At 44.8% G+C, this 20,611-nt stretch overlaps 1 protein-coding gene across 1 annotated transcript in view; it reads right to left on the reverse strand.

The window, feature by feature from the left end:
* GALM (galactose mutarotase) overlaps window positions 1–20,611 on the reverse strand; it is a 52,778-nt gene that overhangs the window by 31,339 nt on the left and 828 nt on the right. Inside the window, exons 2-3 of the mRNA XM_004765505.3 lie at window positions 10,281–10,435; window positions 5,475–5,681 (exon numbers count right to left, since the gene is read on the reverse strand). Of these exons, the coding sequence (XP_004765562.1) occupies window positions 5,475–5,681; window positions 10,281–10,435 (362 nt within the window). The remainder of the gene's footprint in view (window positions 1–5,474; window positions 5,682–10,280; window positions 10,436–20,611) is intronic.

Genomic DNA, 20,611 nt, shown 5'->3' on the forward strand with positions numbered 1-20,611 from the left:
GGAAATCCAGAGTTGGTCACTTAACCGCCTGAGCCACCCAAGTGCCCCAGGTATTTTTGCCTTTTTTAAAAATTTTTTTTAAGATTTATTTATCTGAGAGAGAATGAGTGAGAGAGAGCATGAGAGAGAAGAAGGTCAGAGGGAGAAGCCGACTCCCCAAGGAGCTGGGAGCCCGATGTGGGACTTGATCCTGGAAGTCCGGGATCATGACCATGACCTGAGCTAAAGGCAGTCGCTCAACCAACTGAGCCACCCAGGCGCCAGGTATTTTTGCTTTTTAACTTCCTTGCAGAAATGTTTTCAGGCACTGACAAACACTTTAGAATTCCCATTTGACTTATGGCGATGATTACTACGTTCATTTAAGTGTAGGTAGATAGGTCCTCAACATAGCAACTGATGCATTTGGAAGACGTTTTCATGGGTGACCCCAGCACGCATCTTCTTTCCTAACTGGAATTACGAGTGTGCAGAGTCAGAGAGACATCGGTGGTTTGAAAGACTCTTCAACTTTGACTTATTAGCAGAGGGGTTGCTCCCACTCTCCCCACATGCAAACAGAAGAGCCGGAGTTGTTGACCTGAAACACCCAAGTGTTGGATGGCCAACGCTTCGCCTCGAGGCTTGGAGGTGGAGTATTTTTTCCCCTTCTCTGGCCTGGCTCCCACCCAGAGGACCTACTCTGTACCACATGACCACATGACAGAAGCCTGGGAGTCAGACCTGGGCTTCCTGCTTTTGAGAGCTCGCCCATCTCTTCCATTAAAGATGCAGCCTGGGCGTGTGGGTGGCTCAGACCGTTAAACATCTGCCTTCCGGTCAGGGCCTGAACTCAGGGTCCTGGGACTGAGTCCTGCATCGGGCTCCCTGCTCGGTGAGGAGCCTGCTTCTCCCTCTGCCTCCCCCCAGCTTGTGCTCTCTCTCTGTCAAATAAATAAATAAAATCTTTAAAAATAAATAAATAAATAATAAAGATGTAGCCTGCCTCCCCCAGGAGTCAAAGACGGGTCAGTAGGGGCACTGGGTGGCTCAGTGGGTTAAAGCCTCTGCCTTTGGCTCAGGTCATGATCTCAGGGTCCTAGGATTGAGCCCCGCATCGGGCTCTCTGCTCAGTGGGGAGCCTGCTCCCCCACCGCCTGCCCGCCTGCCTCTCTGCCTACTTGTGATCTCTGTCAAATAAATAAATAAAATCTTTAAAAAAAAAAAAAAAAAGATGGGTCAGTAGCCAGAAGGCCCAGGATCTAGCTCCAGCTCTCAACAAGTGGCCTCAGGGAAGTCCCTTAACCTAGAATCTCTTGTCTTTCAGGGTAAAACTGGGCCAACGATGCTCTTTTTCCACCTTTTCCAGGGTTCTTGCGAAGAACAGTTTAGTAGAGCTGTGTTGAGCTGCTTGCAAATTGGAAAAGACACGCACAGGTTTCTGATAAAAAGGATTATAGTTTAATAGTCTATTTTTAAGCTTCAAGCAGAAGACATGGACGGGGAACCGGGAGAGGGCTTCTGCTTGGCGAATGTTCAAAAATAAGCGAGACTAGGGCTTCTCTACGGGAGATGGTTTTGTCATAGGGCAAAACTGGACAGTGTTCTTGGAGACATTTTTGATGGTCATGACTGGGGTCGGTAATGCTACCAGCATCTAGTGGGAAGAGCCAGGAATTCTGCCCAACGCCCTAATAACGCACAGGAGCCAAGGGCAGGGCAGAGGCCTCTCCTCTGCACCCACGGTCTCTACCTTAGTCATTCATTTGGTCTGTTCTGACCTGAGAAAGCAGGTCCAAAATGGGAGGTGTCTGCCCCCCACCTAGAGCAGCCCTAGACTAGAAGGGGTCCCTCCTGGTGGGGTCCCCCGTTCCCATCCCCTTGTGCTTCGGGGCTCCTGCCAGCACTGAAGGGGCCTCTGGGCCTGAGGGGAGCAGAGATGAGGGAAGAGAACTGAGGACTCTTTTCTTGGCTCCGTCTGCTCAGTGCTCAGTCCGAGGTTGAGTAGTATTCCACTGTAGGAATATTTCGTGGACTTCTGCTTGTTTCCAGTTTTTATTATTATGAATAAAACTGCTTAGGAATTTCCCTTTTCTGTTTGTTTTGTAGCGTTAGGGCAGGAAGAAAATGATTCAACCACGCACCAAATAAACGGATGCGTCTGAGAACTTAGGAAGAAACCTGGTAGGGGGAGAAAGAAAGGAACATTTATGAGAGAGCCACTCCCTTAATGGGCTTCGGGTAACCAAGCGGCACGTACGTTCCTTTATGAAAGGGAAGCAGGCTTCATTTTATCATTCTTCTGACCTGGAATAATGCAACAGTCCACTCTGGTGGAATATTCCAGCTGGATTCATTTCCTTTCTAGGTCGACGGAAACCTGGCGAGGAAGGCTGACCCACCACCAACAGCTCTTGAAGTCATCTCTAGGTTCACTGTTGATTTTGGTTAGCTTTGGTCAGCGGCTACTACTTCAGAGCATTAATCATTTATAGAGCTTTCTGTGGCCTGCCCGGGGCTTTACAGACCTCTTCAGGCCTTGCACCACCACCGCCTTCATTCAGCTCTGCTCACCTCTAGCAGGAGAGCACGGACACTCGCGTACTGCCCCAAAGCCACAGCAACCCCCTTACAGGCACCCTCCTTTACCCCTGGCAGGGCGCTGACTTGTAGATTTGTCCTGTGCTAGGCCATATGCTCAGGGAAAGGACGCCCTCCCTAATCCTACCATGTGAATTTTGACTGGCTTAAGCCCATCATGGTGGTCCAGTTCCCTTGCTGGTACTGGATTAAGCAGGGCATGGGACACACTTCTGGGTTCATGAAATGGAAGGCAAAGTCAACTGGGGAGCTTCAGGGAAAGTGTTGTTTGCTCTTAAAAATGGAATATTAGAGATATGAACAAAGGGAATAGGTCCTTTTTTGCCTTGGGGTGTGACTGTATGAAGATGTGATTCCCGGAGTGGCCGCAACCATGTTGTGACCAGGAGACGATGAGCCTGAAGACAAGACCCAAAACACTGTGAAGAGGCAGAATGGAAAGATGGAAGAACCCGGGTCCTTGCTGACATATCTCCCCAGTCACACTGGAACCCCACTATTGCCTTTCATCTCAAATTCCCCCAGGCTGCTTCCCTATTTCTTACATGATGGCCCAGTTTGGGGTTAGATAAGGAAGGAACAATAACAAAGCCCAAACAACTTACAACCTATATACCTTTTCCATTCTTTGAAAAACACAGTTCTCTGGGGCACCTGGGTGGCTCCGTGGGTTAAAGCCTCTGCCTTCAGCTCAGGTCATGATCCCGGGGTCCTGGGATCCAGCCCCGCATCGGGCTCTCTGCTCGGCGGGGGCCTGCTTCCTCCTCTCTCTCTGCCTGCCGCTCTGCCTACCTGTGATCTCTGTCTGTCAAATAACTGAATAAAAAATCTTTAAAAAAAAAAAAAAAGGAAAAAAACCCGCACAGTTCTGTCCTCCCCCCAGGCCACCAAAACTCAGAAGTGATGAGTCAGAATTTGGCGCCAGGTAATGCAAACACACTGCTTATTAAACTAAGAAACAAATAAACAAGCAACAAGAAAATGCACAAGATGAGCTGACCACTTTAAATAATCACGTTTTGAGTTATTTCCCTGGGGAGGGCTGAAGACACATAATAATGGTTTCCTGAGTAGGGTAAGAGATATTCCGAAGCTGCAAAGGCCCCTGGGCCCCTGGGCCCCAGGCCCGGAGAGTGGCCACCCACTCTCTGGCCCCCTCCCATCCTGGCTGTGGATTCCAGCTGCACTCATTAAGACAGTATACAGAAGGGGGTTAACACTGTGGAGGGTGGTCTGTGATCTGGGAGGGTCCTCCTGCCTGGTAAATGGACAGAGCCTCAGTGAACCCGCATCCCCATTCTGTCTCCTTAACTGGAACACATCGGCAGATACTTACATATTCAATGCATAATTTCCATTTCCAAATCTATTTCTTTAGAGTATAAAATAGGATGTCCTAAGTATATAAAAATGTGGAAAACAGTGAAAACTCACCACAATCTACTACCTATGAAAAAAACACTAATATTTTGTTCTATTTCTGTCAAGTTTCTTTCCAAACTTATTATAAAAAGTAGGGTCTTTATGCACATTATTGCAGAGTCTCTTAGGGCTGGGCATATTTGTTTGGGTTTCAGGTTTTGGTTTGTTTTTGGTTTTTTTAAGGTCTTATTTATTTATTTGAGAGAGAGAGAGGGAGAGAGAGACTGCTCACGCGTGCGCGCACTACCAGGGGAACTGGCCGACAGAGAAGGAGAAGCAGGGAGCCCGATGTGGGGCTCGATCCCAGGACTCTGGGATCATGACCTGAGCTGAAGGCAGACGCGTAACGACTGAGCCACCCAGGCGCCCCAGAGTTTAAGATCTTAAGGAGGATGGTGGAAGTTTCTGAGGATAAGAGATAGACAAGTTTAGAATCCTCTTTCTTATTTTTAAGGGGAGAACTTTGGAAATTACATAAGAACCAATTAATTCGTGCTATTTGGAAAGATCCTAGAAAAAAAAAAAGCAGCACATCGTCAGCAGACTCCTAAAAGAGTGTAAAAATGCAAGATATTACTAGTTGGCTGTGAACATCATCTTGTGGTAGGAAATCATGCCAAAGTGATTCAAGTATGGTAGACAATGATGGCTTTTCAGATGAAGAGGAAGTAATAGAGTCCACAGAGCTTAGCGACACTTTCTACTCTGCCTCATGTAACAGCCTCCTGGACGAGCTCAAGTAGTACCATTAGGAAGGAATCAGGTAGCGTAGAGGGGATTACCTGAGGGGTGGGGAGTGTCTCTCCAGCACTCTTCGGGTGGGCTGCACGCTGGAGAACACAAATGTTAGCAGCATGTCTGAAGGGGCGGAGCCAAGCCCATTTTTAAAGTTCCAAGGATGGGGGCACCGGGGTGGCTCAGTGGGTTAAAGCCTCTGCCTTCGGCTCCGGTCATGATCCTAAGGTCCTGGGATCGAGCCCCACATCGGGCTGTCTGCTCAGCAGGGAGCCTGCTTCCTCCTCTCTCTCTCTGCCTGCCTCTCAGCCTACTTGTGATCTCTGTCTGTCAAATAAATAAATAAAATCTTAAAAAAAAAAATTTAAAGTTCCAAGGATGGAAAAGTGCCTTAACTGGAAATTTCGAGGGGTAAGAGTGGAATGAGGAAGCAAACAGAAGCTCCTGTTACAGAGAGATGAGAGGGAGTTCTTGAAATAGCTAGTTGCTTGTCTGGACACGTGGGAAAGGGTTAATTCTCCGGGTAATACAATGTACTCATTCTAATTTTCTCTATAACTTCCATTTGTTGAGCACCTACTGTGAGTCAGCGGCTCTGCCAGCCATTTTTCCTCATCCCCAGGGTTGACCCCCCGCCCCATTGCAAGAGTAATTCCGTCCTGGGTTGGTGTCTCTGGCCACAGCTCCTGCCACAAAGCACATGGCAGGAGGGCAGAGGCAGAGGTGAGTCCACTTACCTGGCCTGCCAGGTTGAAATAAGAATGGTTGGTCAGATTGACTGGTGTGGTCCGACTGGCCTGGGCTCGGTAGTTGATCATAAGCTCCCCACCGTCCAGCGTGTACGTCACCCAGACTTTCAACTCCCCAGGGTAGCCTTCCTCACCATCTGGACTGACCCTCGAGAACTGGACGCCATTTGACAGCACCTGAGGGGTCCAGAGGACCTAGAAAAAAAAGTTTTCAAAGCTGTTAAGTCATTGCAATCTCAACCTGAAGGCCATGTTCCAATATTTAAAGCTAGCGAATTCTAGGAAGAGAAATGGTTATATGATCTTCAAGATGTTTGAATAACAGCTTGGATTTTAGTTATTCTAAAATTTTGTTGTATACAAAAAAAGTAGATTTTGAGAGAAACATTTTTCCCTTCTCTTTACCTACTCATATTTCCCATACTCTTTCTCCCAAAACTTATATGTATGTGTCGACACTATTTTCCTCTTTTCCTTTTTTAAAAGCTTTTTTCCTATCTCGGTGTCCCATTCTGAGAAATGTCATATGGCATTATCTGCTGGTGGTATTAAAAAATGACCTTAATAAATACGGCCCTCTTTCCCAGGGAAGTACTATTTACGGATATTTATAAAAAACGCTCCAAGATTCTCTATATTCCCTGGGCAGAGTTCCAAGCAAATAAGAAGGTACTTGTTCTGTTAGGAAGAGTTCTGCCCACGCACCAGGAGTCCTGATTTGAGGGCCAGGTTTGTTCCTAGCTCACTGTGTGATGTTGGGCATCAGTCCCTGCCATAAAGGGGTTGAAAAAACGATCTTGACGTCTTCTTCTCATTCTAGAAAATATGGTTTTAGGGGTGGCAAGAAAAATAGGAAGAAAAGTTTTCTAGAATTTTTTGCTTTTGGAACTAGGAATCTTTTGATTCACATAGTGCTTTCTCTCACCTTTGGCTTAGAGGCCTTGAGAGTCCCCTACGGGGAGGGACAGCCAGGAATTATTAAGCGCCCGTGACTAGAGCCAAGACACTTTGCTAGGGACTTCACAGACACTCTCTTATCTGTCTCAGAGCTGGCTCAATGTGGGCACCATTATCTTCATTTAATGATGAGAGAGAGCTGGGCTCAGAAAGAACACACGGTTTTCCCCAGCTTCTTCCAGCTGGGAAGACAGCAGTCTGATCCTGAGCTTTTTTCCTTATTCTCTGCGATCAGAAGACATCCTGTCCAGAGAGCCCCAGTCTCTTTGGGGAGCCCTTGAGGTCACTAGTCAAGAGGTCTTTGCTGACAGGAGACATCCATTTGTTTGGTTCTCAACAGCCACTGACTTGGTGCTTTACGAAATGACCAACTTTGTAGGTCAAAACAGTTGAACACTGGCCATTTCAAATGGCTCCAACTAATACCATGATCCCATTTTACAGATGAGCAAACTGAGTTCTGTGGTGTTACCTTGCCCACTTCTACATCCCATATTCAGGGGGTTTGACTAGAACCTTTTCATGCTTTATCATACTTTATGCTCATTGTTTAAAACTCTTCTTTTCTTTTCTTTTTTTTTTTTTTTTAAGATTTATTATACTCATGGAGAAAGAGAGAGCACACACGCACGAGCAGAGAAAGAGGGAGAGGGAGAGAGTCTCAAGCAGTCTCCGGGCCGAGCATGGAGCCCAATGCAGAGCTCAATCCCAGGACCCTGAGATCACGTCCTGAGCTGAAACCAAGAGTCAGATGCTTAACTGACAGAGCCACCCAGGTACCCCATGTCCATTGTTTAAAGGGGTAAAAAAAAATCTTGTTTAAAGTCATACACGTCATTAGTGACAGAACTAGGATTCAAACTCTTGCCTGGTAGTCTACACCATCCACATCTTCATTTCAGTAAATGTTTTCTTTCTTTTTTTTTTTTTTTTTTTTTTTTTTTTTTTTTTTTTTTTTTTTAAAATCTCCTTTTTTCAACAGGAGAGTTGATGCGGGACTCGAAACACTGTCATTCCGAAAGAGGCCCAACCCTCTGAGCCACCCAGGCACCCATTTCAGTAAATGTTTTGTTTGAATCTCCTTTTTTCAACAGGAGAGTTGAGGCAAAACACTGTCATTCCGAATAGACTTGAAAGATAATAATTTCTGTGGGCCACGGGAATAGCCTTTGAGCCCAGGCTCTGCCCACCTGCTCCTGGCCTGGATCCTTCTCACTGATGTTGAGCAATCCCACGTTTACAGGAAGGGGAGCCCAGCAGGAGCAAAGGTCTCTGCCTTTACCTATGGTGAACGCAGCTGGTGTCTGAAACAAACTCACTGACCTTAGTAAAAAATTAATTTTACACCCTAGTTATCTCCTAGAAATGTTGAACTTCCAAGACACTTAAAATATAAAGCCGGTTATATGCATGATTAAAAAAGGAGAAAAGAATCCCCTAAATGGAAAATTTTAGGAATAAAATATCCGAAATAAAACATTCTTCACTTGCTACCTAGTTTTTGTCCTTTAGAGAAAGAACACGTGGAAAGTTTTTTGCATAAAGAAATGTTATCAGATCAGTATAATTTCGTGGAAAACACAATTCCTATTCCCAGGAGAATATCCCTGACCCTGCACTTCACAAATTTCCTGAAAAATTTCCACGTTTGCATCTCTAGGCCTCCTTATATACCATTTCCAATTCTGTCAGATGATTCAAAGTTCATCTTTTTAAAAAGTGCGTTGATATAAACAGAAAAAGGCGTATCTACAAACGAGCTATTTATTCAGTAATTGTTGAGACGAATACAGCTGGAAATAGTTCATCTGATATGGCTCCTGTTACTGCAGGGAAAGCTTATAGTTCAGAAGCTTTCAGTATCTCCAGGGTAACATTCCAAGTTCCTTCTCCCACCCTCCCTGGGCTTCTGCACAGCCATTTTTTCCAGGACCTACTTACTAAATGAAATGCTATTCTTTCTTCGAGGGTGATTCAAATCCTACCTCCGCAGTTCCTCTCAATCTGTCCACCAGGGTTCCTACAGCACACCACTGGCATCCACAGTCGGGGGCTGGTTCCCTAGAATGGCTGTTTATCCAAGGGTCTGGCTCCCTCACTATAGTAGAGGGACTCTACTGGTTCATAGAAGGGACTCAGTAGGCACAGAGCCCTGAAGGAGGTGTATATACTCACTATCTCGCTGTGTTTTTACAGGGCACGCATGTGAAGCCACACCACAGAAAACGCTACAGTGGGAGAGAGGGAAGAGGAACAGAGTTGGGCCTAACTCCCTCTGCTTGGGCTTTGCCCACAGGCCTGCCATATTCCAGAGCCCCTCTGCCCTGCTACTGCCAGGACGGAGGCTACCCCTTGCCTTCATGCCTTCTGGGGGTGAGGAATCCATTCACGGAGGAACAGGGAAGAGATGGGACAGTGTGGTTCTGGACCACAGATGGGAAGTTGGGCAAGAGAGTGACCAACTTCCTTCAATGGGACAGGGGGCAGTGAGAGGCAGGAAGGAAGAAGCAGTGCTCTTTAACCACCATACATATTCTAGTATTTTCTGGGGGATATAATTTAAAGGAGAGTTAGCGACCAAAATTATCTCCTTGAAATTAGACTAGTAAGAGAGTCGCTGGGGGTTAACCCTCAGAGCCCCACACAGGTAGGAAGCAGGCCAGTACGCGTTTCTACTTCAGGGAGAAGCTGTTTGATCAGTTTACTGTCCTAATCTTGTTTTCCCAGAGATTCACTTGGGGAATGGGAGTTTTTTAATTTTTTTTTTGTTTTTTTTTTTTAAAGATTTTTTTATTTATTTGAGAGAGAGAAAGAGCATGAGAGGGGAGGGTCAGAGGGAGAAGCAGACTCCCTGCTGAGCAGGGAGCCCGATGTGGGACCTGATCCCGGGACTCAGATCATGACGTGAGCCGAAGGCGGTTGCTTAACCAGCAGAGCCACCCAGGCGCCCCGGGGAATGGGAGTTTTAACGTGGAAAGAGGCAACTGGCAGAGAATCTGAGATGATTCTGAGGCATGAGGCACTTCAGTAGAAGCTACACCTGGATGTGGCACCACACTGTGGGGAAAGGGGGCGTAGCGGCACTTTCAGGGGTGTGTATTGGACGGGGGACGCCTACACCAGCGGTTACAGTGTAGAAATGAGGGCTGGCAGGCTGGGCCGCACAACCTAGGAGTTATGTGGTCTTTTACACCCTCAGATTTCTCGTTTGATGATAACGCAGGGTTCTTGCAAGCATGAGACAGAAGACGTACAAAACCTGTGCAGTAAGTGGCAGGTATTATTTTTATTTATTTATTTACTTATTTATTTGAGAGGTATATTTTTAAAAAGATTTTATTTATATATTTCACAGAGAGATCACAAGTAGGCAGAGAGGCAGGCAGAGAGACGGGGGAAGCAGGTTCCCTGCTGAGCAGAGAGCTGGATATGGGGTTGGATCCCAGGACCCTGAGATCGTGACCTGAGCCGAAGGCAGAGGCCTAACCCACTGAGCCACCCAGGCGCCCCTTGACAGGTATTATTTTTAAGCCACTTTTCCGTTGTGCCCAAGGTCCACTGGACTTCCTGATCCCAACACCAGGAGAAAATCATGCCCTGTTTTTCCCAAGTCAAGAGCTGTCAGCCTTTCTCTAAGGGCTCCCCTGCCTCTTACAGTCTGATGAGCTACAGAAGGATGGGTCCTGGAACAGGGCCAGCACCCCTGCTCCCCCGAGCCCCTGGATCGGCCTCTTTCCTGTATCATCTCCCCACACATTTGCTATAGGGCCTAGGATGAGCCTGGCGAACATATGGTATGTGCGAAGGTGGAGACCCTGTCCGGTGCCCCTGACTTACCTTATCAAATCCTCTGACTCCTCCATGCAGACTGTTGGGTCCATTGTTAACGGGCAGCTTATACTCCTTCCCATCCAATGTGAATGTTCCTTTGGCAATTCGGTTGGCCACCCGGCCAACCACGGCTCCAAAGTAGGGCTGCTTTTGGAGGTAACCTGCAGGACATGAGATGAAAGTGTTGTTTAAAACTGGAAGCCAAAGGTGAGGCTCACGGTGCTGCCCACCAACTTCTTCTGAGAGCAGCTGAAAGTAGCAACAACTTGGACCTATGCAGCTCCTCAGAGGAGCACAGAGAGTGATATTCTTTTTTTTTTTTTTTTTTTTTTTAAAGATTTATTTATTTATTTGACAGAGAGAGAGATCACAAGTAGGCAGAGAGGCAGGCAGAGAGAGGAAGAGAAGCAGGCTCCCTGCTGAGCAGAGAGCCCGATGTGGGACTCGATCCCAGGACCCTGAGATCATGACCTGAGCCGAAGGCAGCGGCTTAACCCACTGAGCCACCCAGGCGCCCCAAGAGAGTGATATTCTTTACACATGACACTTTCCCTTTCCGAAAGTAATGCATGTTCTTTATAAACATTGTAAAAGAACTTTATAAAGCACAAAAAAAGAAATCTTTTTTTTTCCCAACGATTTATTTACTTGGGGAGGGGCAGAGAAGAAGAGGGAGAGAGAGTCTTAAGTAGACTCCTCGATGAGCACAGAACCCCACTTGGGGCTTGATCTCAAGACTCATAAGATCACAACCAAGCCAAAACCAAGAGTCAGATGCACAACAGACCGAGACATCCAGGCGCCCCAAGAAATTTAAATCATCCCAATCTCATAACTAGAGAGAGACCTCCTGTTAATATTCTAATGTAGAGGGTGCCTGGGTGGCTCAGTTGGTTAGGCGCCTACCTTCTATCAGGTCATTATCCCAGAGTCCCAGGATTGAGTCCCGCATTGGCCTCCCAGCTCCATGTGGAGTCTGCTTCTCCCTCTGACCTTCTCTCCTCTCTCACTCTCTCAAATAAATAAAGAAAATCTTTGAAAAAAATTAAAATAAAATTCTTATGTATATACTCCTGCCTTTTAGTACATGTGGACCTGTGCTTTTCTTCTCCTTTTTATAAAAATGGAGTCTTGGGTGCATGGGTGGCTCAGTGGGTTAAAGCCTCTGCCTTCGGTTCAGGTCATGGTCCCAGGGTCCTGGGAGCGAGCCCTGCATCAGGCTCTCTGCTCAGCAGGGAGCCTGCTTCCCCCTCTCTCTCTGTCTGCCTCTCTGCCTACTTGTGATCGCTGTTAAATAAATGAATAAAATCTAAAAAAAAATGGAGTCTTGATTTAAGTGCTGCTTTGTAATTTGCTATTTTCTAGGCCAATCAACTTCCTTAACTAAAAATCATATTTTTGTGTTGTCTCAAGAAGTATTGTTTTCTCTTTTTACTTTTTTAGAATAATAAAATTATGTCATGAAACTATCCTTTAAAGAGCATTAAACAAATATAGAGAGGCAGCGTGTCAGATGAAATACAGGACACCCAGCTGAGTCTCAATTTCAGATAAATAATAAATAATTTTTAATATAAGTACATACATATTATTATTATACATGACACATACTTAACACTTAAAAACCATTTGTTAGGGTGCCAGCCTGGCTCAGTCAGAAGAGCATGCAACTCTTGACCGTGGGGTCAAAACCAAGAGTCACATGAGCAACTGACTGAGACATCCAGGTGCCCCAAGAAATTTAAATCATCCCAATCTCACCACTAGAGAGAACTACTGTTAATATGCTTATGTTATAAGCCCATGTTGGGTAGAGATTGTAGAGATTACTTAAATAGATGAATAAATAAAAACTTTTCAAAAAGTTTTAAAAACCGGGGCACCTGGGTGGCTCAGTGGGTTAAAGCCTCTGCCTTCGGCTCGGGTCATGATCCCAGGGTCCTGGGATCCAGCCCCGTATCAGGCTCTCTGTTCCACGAGGAGCCTGCCTCCTCCTCTCTCTGTGCCTGCTTCTCTGCCTACTTGTGATCTCTGTCTGTCAAATAAATAAATAAAATCTTAAAAGAAAAAGTTTTAAAAACCTATCTGTTATTTATCTGAATTTCAAATTTAATCAGGTGTCCCGTATTTTTATTCACCAAATCTGGCAACCTTAACAAAGAGTAAAGCATGAAAGGGGCACCTGGGTGGCTCAGCCGGTTAGGTGTCTGACTCTTGATTTCGGTTCAGGTCATGATCTCAGGGTTGTGAGATGGAGCCCCATGTCAGCCTCCATGCTCAGTAAGGAGTCTGCTTGAGGTTCTCTCTCTCCCTTTGTCCCCCTCGACCCCCCTGCCCTCCTTCTCTCTCAAATAATTAAATAAATCTTCAAAAAAAAAAAAGAGTAGGGACGCCTGGGTGGCTCAGTTGGTTAAGCAGCTGCCTTCGGCTCAGGTCATGATCCCAGCGTCCTGGGATCGAGTCCCACATCGGGCTCCTTGCTCCACGGGGAGCCTGCTTCTCCCTCTGACTCTGTCTTCCACTCTGTCTGCCTGTGCTCGCTTTCGCTCGCGCTCTATCTCTGACAAATAAATAAATAAATAAAATCTTTAAAAAAAAAAAAAAGAGTAAAACGTGAAACTCCCTCTTTCGTGCCTTAACTCTTCCTCCCAGTGACAACCACTGCGAACAGTCTGGCATATACACTTCTAGTTTTTTTGTTTTGTTTTGTTTAAATTAACTATAGAGAAACACATACAAATACACAAATGCAGTATTTATATAAAGAGAACTGTACAGTGCATATGACTTTGCAGGATCTCATTTATCAAATACCTTAAGATCTGTCCATGCGGGACACCTGGGTGGCTCAGTTGGTTAAGCGGCTGCCTTCGACTCAGGTCATGATCCCAGCGTCCTGAGATCGAGTCCCACATCAGTCTCCTTGCTTGGCAGGGAGCCTGCTTCTCCCTCTGCCTCTGCCTGCCACTCTGTCTGCCTGTGCTCACTCTCGCTTCTCTCTCTCTCTGACAAATAAATAAGTAAAATCTTAAAAAAGAAAAAAAAATCTGTCCATGCGACTACATATCCATCTGCCATATTCCTTTTCATGGCTATGTGGCATACTGAGGAGCAAAATTGTGGGGCTTTCTAGGGATTATAAAAAGCAATGTGCTTGTGCTCTTTTACTTACAAGTCTGTGTACAGGCATGTTACATAGATCTTTCTCTTCAAGTTCCTCTACCGTATGATTACAATGGTAGAGACTAAAGTTTGGGGGTAGTTTGTTTTTTGCATGATCACCAGCATTGCCATCTACTCTGTTTTTCACTCAGATGCCCCCAGAATTCCATCCCCTTTTCCTTTGGCACTCAGTATCCATCCCGTCTATGTGGATCAGAAGAGTATGCAATTTCTCAGGGAAATACATATCAAAACCACAATGAGATACCACCTCACACCAGTGAGAATAACTAAATTTCACCAGTCAGGAAATGAGAGATGTTGGTGAGGATGTGGAGAAAGGGGGACCCCCCACACACACTGTTGGTGGGAACGCAAGCTGGTGCAGCCACTCTGGGAAACAGTACAGAGCTTCCTCAAAAAGCTGAAAATAGAGGGGCGCCTGGGTGGCTCAGTGGATTAAGCCTCTACCTTCGGCTCAGGTCATGATCCCAGGGGCCTGGGATCGAGTCCGGCATGGGGCTCTCTGCTCAGCAGGGAGCCTGCTTCTCCTCATCTCTCTCTCTGTCTGTCTCTCTGCCTATTTGTGATCTCTCTCTCTGTCAAATAAATAAATAAAATCTTTAAAAAAAAAAAAGCTGAAAATAGAGCTACCCCTTGACCCAGCAATTACACAATTGGGTATTTACCCCAAAGATGCAAATGTAGTGATCTGAAGGGGCACATGCTCCCCAATGTTTATAGCAGCAATGTTCACAATAGCCAAACTATGGAAGGAGCCCAGATGTCCATCGACAGATGAATGGATAAGAAGATGTGGTACAGATATACAATGGAATACTATGCAGCCATCAAAAAGGTGAAATCTTGCCATTTACAATGACACGGATGGAACTAGAGGGTATTATGCCAAGTGAAATAACTCAATCAGAGAAAGACAATTATCATATGATCTCGCTGATGTGTGAAATTTAAGAAACAAAACAGAAGATCATAGGAAAGAGAGGAAAAAATAAAACAAGACAAAATCAGAGAGGGAGACAAAGCTTAAGAGACTTTTAAAAAAAGATTTTATTTATTTATTTGATAGAGAGAGAGAGCACAAGCAGGGGGAGCAGCAGGCAGAGGGAGAGAGAGAAGCAGGCTCACCGAGCAGGGAGCCCAATGCAGGGCTCAATCCCAGGACCCTGGAACCACGAACTGAGCTAAAGGCAGACACTTAATGACTGAGCCACCCAGGTGCCCCAGAGACTCTTAATCATAGAAAACAAACCGAGGGTTGCTGGAGAGGAGGTGCGGTGGGGAATGGATGGGGTAACTGGGTGATGGACATTAAGGAGGGCATGTGATATAATGAGCACTGGGTGTTATAAGACTGATGAATCACTGACCTCTACCTCTGAAAATAATAATACATTATATGCTAATTAATTGATTTTAAATTTTAAAAAAGGAGTATGCAATTTAAGCATATGAATTATTTTTACCATGGCTGGAGGGGCTCTCAGGACACAGACCCTGAACCATTAGGCCAGTTATAGATCATAGGTTCCCATTCCTCAACAGGTCGGGCATAAGTGAGACATTAACCATTCTCTTCCAGGTCTCTCGTGATTCACTCCCCTGCTAACCTGCAGGTCCTCAGAGTCCTGCCCACGGACCAGCCCTAAGAGCTAACACCGAGTTCTTCGTAAGGCTTGGCCACTTTCTAAGTGCTTTACATTTAACTCGTTTCATCTTCAGGATGGTTCTACGAACTAGACAGTATTACAACCCTGCTTTTACAGATGTGGAAACTGAGGACAGAAAGGTTAAGTAACTTGCCCCCGAATACAGCTAGTTATTAGAGAAACCTGGATATGAACACTGTCTGGCTCCTGCGTACTTGTTCTGAAGCATCCCATTATTTGAAAAGTACAAGGCCTTCTGGTGAATTGATCTTTCTATCAACCCTTCGCACAGGCCAGACTGACCTCTCCACCAGCTACCACCTCCCTCCCTACCCTCCTCTCTTTCCGAAGCTGCAGCTTTCAAACTCCTTAAACTGGGTAACCAAAATGAGTTCCCATGGCCCAGCAAACCTCCTCTTGGTTTTGCTTCATCTGTTTTTGTTTTTGGTTTTTTTTGAGTAGGCTTTATTTTTTTAAAATTTATTTTATTTATTTATTTATTTGTCAGAGAGAGAAAGAGAGAGCATAAGCAGGGGGAGCAGCAGAGGGAGAAGCATACTCCCCACTGAGCAAGGATCCCAATTCGGGACTCGATCCCAGGACCCTGGGATCATGAACCGAGCTGAAGGCAAACACTTAACCGACTTTATTTTTTAGAGCAGTTTTATGTCTACCGCAAAATTGAGCTGATTCCCCATATATCCCCTGTACAGATTCCCCATATATCCCCTGTCCCCACACAGGGATGGACAGCCTCTCCCATTACCAACACCCCCCATCAGAGAGACACATTTCTAACCATTGATGAAGCCACACCAGAGTATCATTATCACCCAAAGCCCCTAGTTCAACAGGAGGGCTCTTGGTGTTGTACATTCTGTGGGTTTAGACAAATGAATAATGATACCTATCCATCATTATAATATGATACAGAGTATTTTCACTGTCCTAAATATCTTCTGTGCTCAGCCTATTCATCCCTCCCATCCCTGTAGCCCCTGGGAACTACAGATCTTTGGACTGTCTCCATAAATTTGCCTTTTTCAGAATGTCATAGTTGGAATTGGATAGTATGTAGCCCTCTCAGGTAGGCTTCTTTCATTTAGTAATATGCGTTTTAGTGGCTTTTCATGGCCTGATAGCTCATTTCTTTTTAGCACTGAATAATATCCTATTGTCTGGATGGACCACAGTTTATTTGTTCATTCACCTACTAAAGGACATCTTGGTCCCTTGTTTTGGCAATTATGAATAAAGTTGCTATAAATACCTTTGTCCAGGGTTTTGTGTGGACATAAGTTTTTAACTCCTTTGAGTATCAACCAAGAAGTGTGACTGCTTGATCCTATGGTTAGAGTACATTTAATTTTGTAAGAAACAATCAAACTATCTCCCGAAGTGGCGGTGCCGTTTTGCATTCCCACTCGCACTGACTGAGATTCCTGTCGCCCCACATCCTCACCAGCATTTGGTGTTGTCAGTGTTCTGGATTTTGGCCATTCTGGTAGCCCTCATTATTATTTTAATCTGCATTTCCCTGATGAGGCATAATGTGGACCATTCATCTGCTTTTCAGGAGCTCAAAAAGATGAAGAAAAACAGAATTTTTGTTCAAAATTGTTCAGCTGTATCTACTTGTATATATATTTATATATGTATATTTATAAGTATTATATATAATATAAACATATATGCATATATGTGTATATAAATATTATCTACTTTGATCCATTCAGCATATGTACACAGGGCCCCAACTCTCTGCCAGTTACACACTTGGCTCTGGAGACAATGACAAATCCAACAGCAGTGCTGCTCCTTCATGGGCTTGAAGAATTCCCTCAGATGGCACCACTCTCTGGCCACAGTAAACAGCCCACGGAGATAAGAAGCACTAGTCAGTCCTTAGTTTAGTGTAAGAGTTTTCAATGACTGAACCATAAGGGCAGCAGAAACCACTGTTCCCAGCTGTCTCCAAACAACTCTTTAGAACAAATGGATTTTATATTATCTTCATATGTTACTAAGTTTTATATCAAATCAGAATTATAGAAAGTGACAGTCCTCAAATTCTAAATAGGACGTGATTAAAAAGCTTGTTTTGAAATGCAGAAAATACTGATTTCCATGCAAAAAGGGCCAAGTTTCTAGGTCAAGCCCCCAAATGATGATTTATTCAAGCCCATTGCTGATGTGGGATAAAGGGTAGAGGAAAAGTCTGTCCCTTTTCCTGGGCAAAGGACTGGCCAGAATATATTAATGGATCCTTCCATTCCTCTAACATCCCAAGGACCCCCAGCTGTGCTATCCACCTCCTACAGCCCAAACTTCAGCCAGAGTGCCCTACAGTCTGAAATAAAAGTGCCTACTAATCCCAGCTCGAAGCTTCCACAACCTGAATGACTTCCCTTTGGCTTTCGGAGGAAAACAGACCTGACTTTCATTGACAAGCACTTTAACTGCCCCCAATATTTAATGTAGTTTCAAATGGCTGCTGGTTGGCTACATGGATCTTCATGCCCTTTTTTTTTTCAGTGTTAACTCAGTGAAGTTAAAAGTTCAAGTGATGTGAAGGAAGATATGTGGAGGCAAGGGAAGGAAAAGAGATAAAAACTACTGATCATTCACTATAGAGACTATCACAGCTGGTAGCACATTTAATTATCATTATCCACTAATTCAGGCGAGGAAGTAAGCCTGGGGAGGTTAAATAACTTGCTTAGGTTCCACAGCTTTAAGGGACAAAGCAGGGATTTAAACGGGGGAATCCTCAGGGTTCCTCTAAGGGCATCTGCAACACTAGACCGCAGCCTCTGAACTCATCCCTTTCCCTCCACGCCCCTATGAACTGTGGTTTTCTAAAAGCACAAAGTCCATTTTTTCTATGTTTTTCCATAATGGCTCTCATGGCAGTAATAGCAGGGTATTTGGTAGTAACTGGGGGGAAGATAAAGGGGCAGAACAGGCAGTGATTGAGCGGGTAGGCTCTTTATTACCTGAGGCTCATAGGCAAATACTCTCATCACAGGTTTTGAAAGAAGTCATAATGACTATAGGTGGGACATGATGATGAAAAGCATTTTTAAGTATTTTAAGTACAAAAAATGGCAGAAAAATTCATTGGAGGCGTTACTGATTTTTCTAGGCTGTAACCAAAAGATCATATGATCTACCTCTTTAGAATTCTACAGAAGAAAGATCTAATTTTCCCAGGGAGAAATGGAACCATTCTGACCTCCGGTCATGGCCATGATCCAAGCAGTTTATATAAGCTATCTGGGAAACTGGAGAGAGCTCACATCTAACCCGGCAGTTAGGAAAGGACCACGTCTCATGGAATTATCCATGCTTAACTCCTCCCTGTGGCTCAAAACATTTTGGGGACACGGTAATGTCCAGATAACCCCATATTCTGTCACATTCTGTCATATCTTGTGGCTTTAAGTGACTTCGTTTTGCTCGTACAATACATATTCAGATACTCGAAAAGAATATGCAGTGAAAATAAAGTCTCCTTCTTAACCCTGGACCCAGCTACCCAGTCTTTCTTTTAAAGACAATCACTGTTAGCAATCTCTTTTTTAAGTTTTGTTTTTTGTTTTTTTTTAAAGTAATTTCTACACCCAAAGAGGGGCTCAAACTCATAGCCCCAAGATCAAGGGCCAAACTCTCCACCAACTGAGCCGGCCAGGTGCCCCCTTTTGGCAGTTTCTTAACATGGGTTTCAATACACAAGAATTGATCAAAATAGCAGCAGAGCACCATTTCACACTATTCTAACCAAGACGAGTATGCTTCCTGTTATGACATATATGAGGTCTTCTTTTATCTCTAGCAATACTGAAAGAATCTACCAAAAAAACCTGAAAGACAGGGCTGTAAAAAGGGAAAAAAGGGTCATCTGCAACAACCACGAAGATGGCTGCACACATCAGAAAGCACTAATTGATATTCGGAGGGCTTTTTTCCAGCTTCTCCTCTTCTGAAAATAGCGTGCTTTCCTTTTAAAATCAATAATTCGATTACCTAAGTCATAGCATAGGAATGAGGATGTCTATCTCAATCCAGCACCCAGAATATTTTAGATGCTCTGATTCAACCTTTTTGGGAAGGCTGTGACGTATCCTAGTAGAAAAATGCTATTTAAGGATCTCAAGACAGGTTACTAATGTGGCGGGCAATACAGCACAAGCTAGATCACTATAATCCGAGGGGATCTGGTTTTTTTTTCTCCCTTTTCGGAACATGTATGTAGGGATAATACTTTCTCTAGTTTGGTTGCTACAGGAGTCCTAGATTCAGAGATGACTCCACTGTATGGATGCCCTCAAAAACATTTCCACGCCCATGAAAACAGTGCTGCTTCCCAGACATCATGTCAAGACACAAGGTTCATAAGAATTCCACGGATGCTTTGTCTTTTAAGATCCGCGTGACTCTTGTATCAGAACTAAAACAGGTAAGGAGTGAGGGTAGGTGAACGTGTGTGTGTGTGTGTGTGTGTGTGTGTGTGTGTGTAGAGGTACAAAGGGAGGGCCGCTATCTCCTGAACGGTGATAAGCAGAGATGGAAGAAATGATTAAAGCAGATACTGACCACTTAGCATCTCCCAAGTTTTGCCAGCTCTGAAATTCTAGGCCCTCCGTCAAATTTTCGACTCCACTGGGCAATTTTGCATCAGCCAAGCAATCTCTTTGTGATTCTGTGTCAGCCTAGAAAATAGCTATGCTACTAACAGAGAGGTGACTCAGCAAAATGATTCTAAATACTCCTCTTTTGTCACTTGTCAACCCTCCTGCCTTCTGACTCTGAAAGCAGAAGATCTGAACCCCCATCAGAGAAAAACCAAGACCCAGAGTTTTCTGTTAACTTCTAACCATGAGCCATGTTACATATCTAAAGAACCAAGCAGACAGAAAGACACACCTAAAGGAAAACCTCAAACCTCCTCTCTAGTTTTTGTGCACGCCCCTTCCACTGAGCAAAGGGCATTCATTTATCGTCAAGCAGTTTCTCTTTGCCAGCTTTATTTCAGAACGTATCTCCTGTCTAGCTATACGGTAGTGACAAGAGATAGTACTGTGTCCATTTTCCTTTGCTGAGATCAAACCGTAGCTATGAACATTCATGAATCCGATTATTTGACTAATGTCTATCTCTCCAGCTAAAGAGCAAGCTCGATGATGGTGAGGACCTTGTCTGTCTCACTGAGTGAGATAAATGAATGAACCTTTTTGAAATGCATGGATTCCTACATGTTCCTAACTGCCCACGGGTTCCACTGAAAGTTCATCCTACTCGGGAGACCTCATTGCTAGACAATGAGTCCATCTTCCACTTTCCACTCAGTACCTGGTTAGTGAGCAGCCCCAGAGCGCTGGGCCCTAGTTACCCCAGGCCAAGTCTGTTAAACTGTGGACACCCACAGAGCCATGCTGGTGCATTTCTGAGATGACCAGGCCTCAGAGAGGATCTGATGAAGGAGAAAGGAAGTGGAAGAAGGCG

The sequence above is a fragment of the Mustela putorius genome, unplaced genomic scaffold (genome assembly GCF_011764305.1).
Source record: "Mustela putorius furo isolate JIRA1106 unplaced genomic scaffold, ASM1176430v1.1 tig00000281_pilon_pilon_pilon, whole genome shotgun sequence".
NCBI classification, from domain to species: Eukaryota; Metazoa; Chordata; class Mammalia; order Carnivora; family Mustelidae; genus Mustela; species Mustela putorius.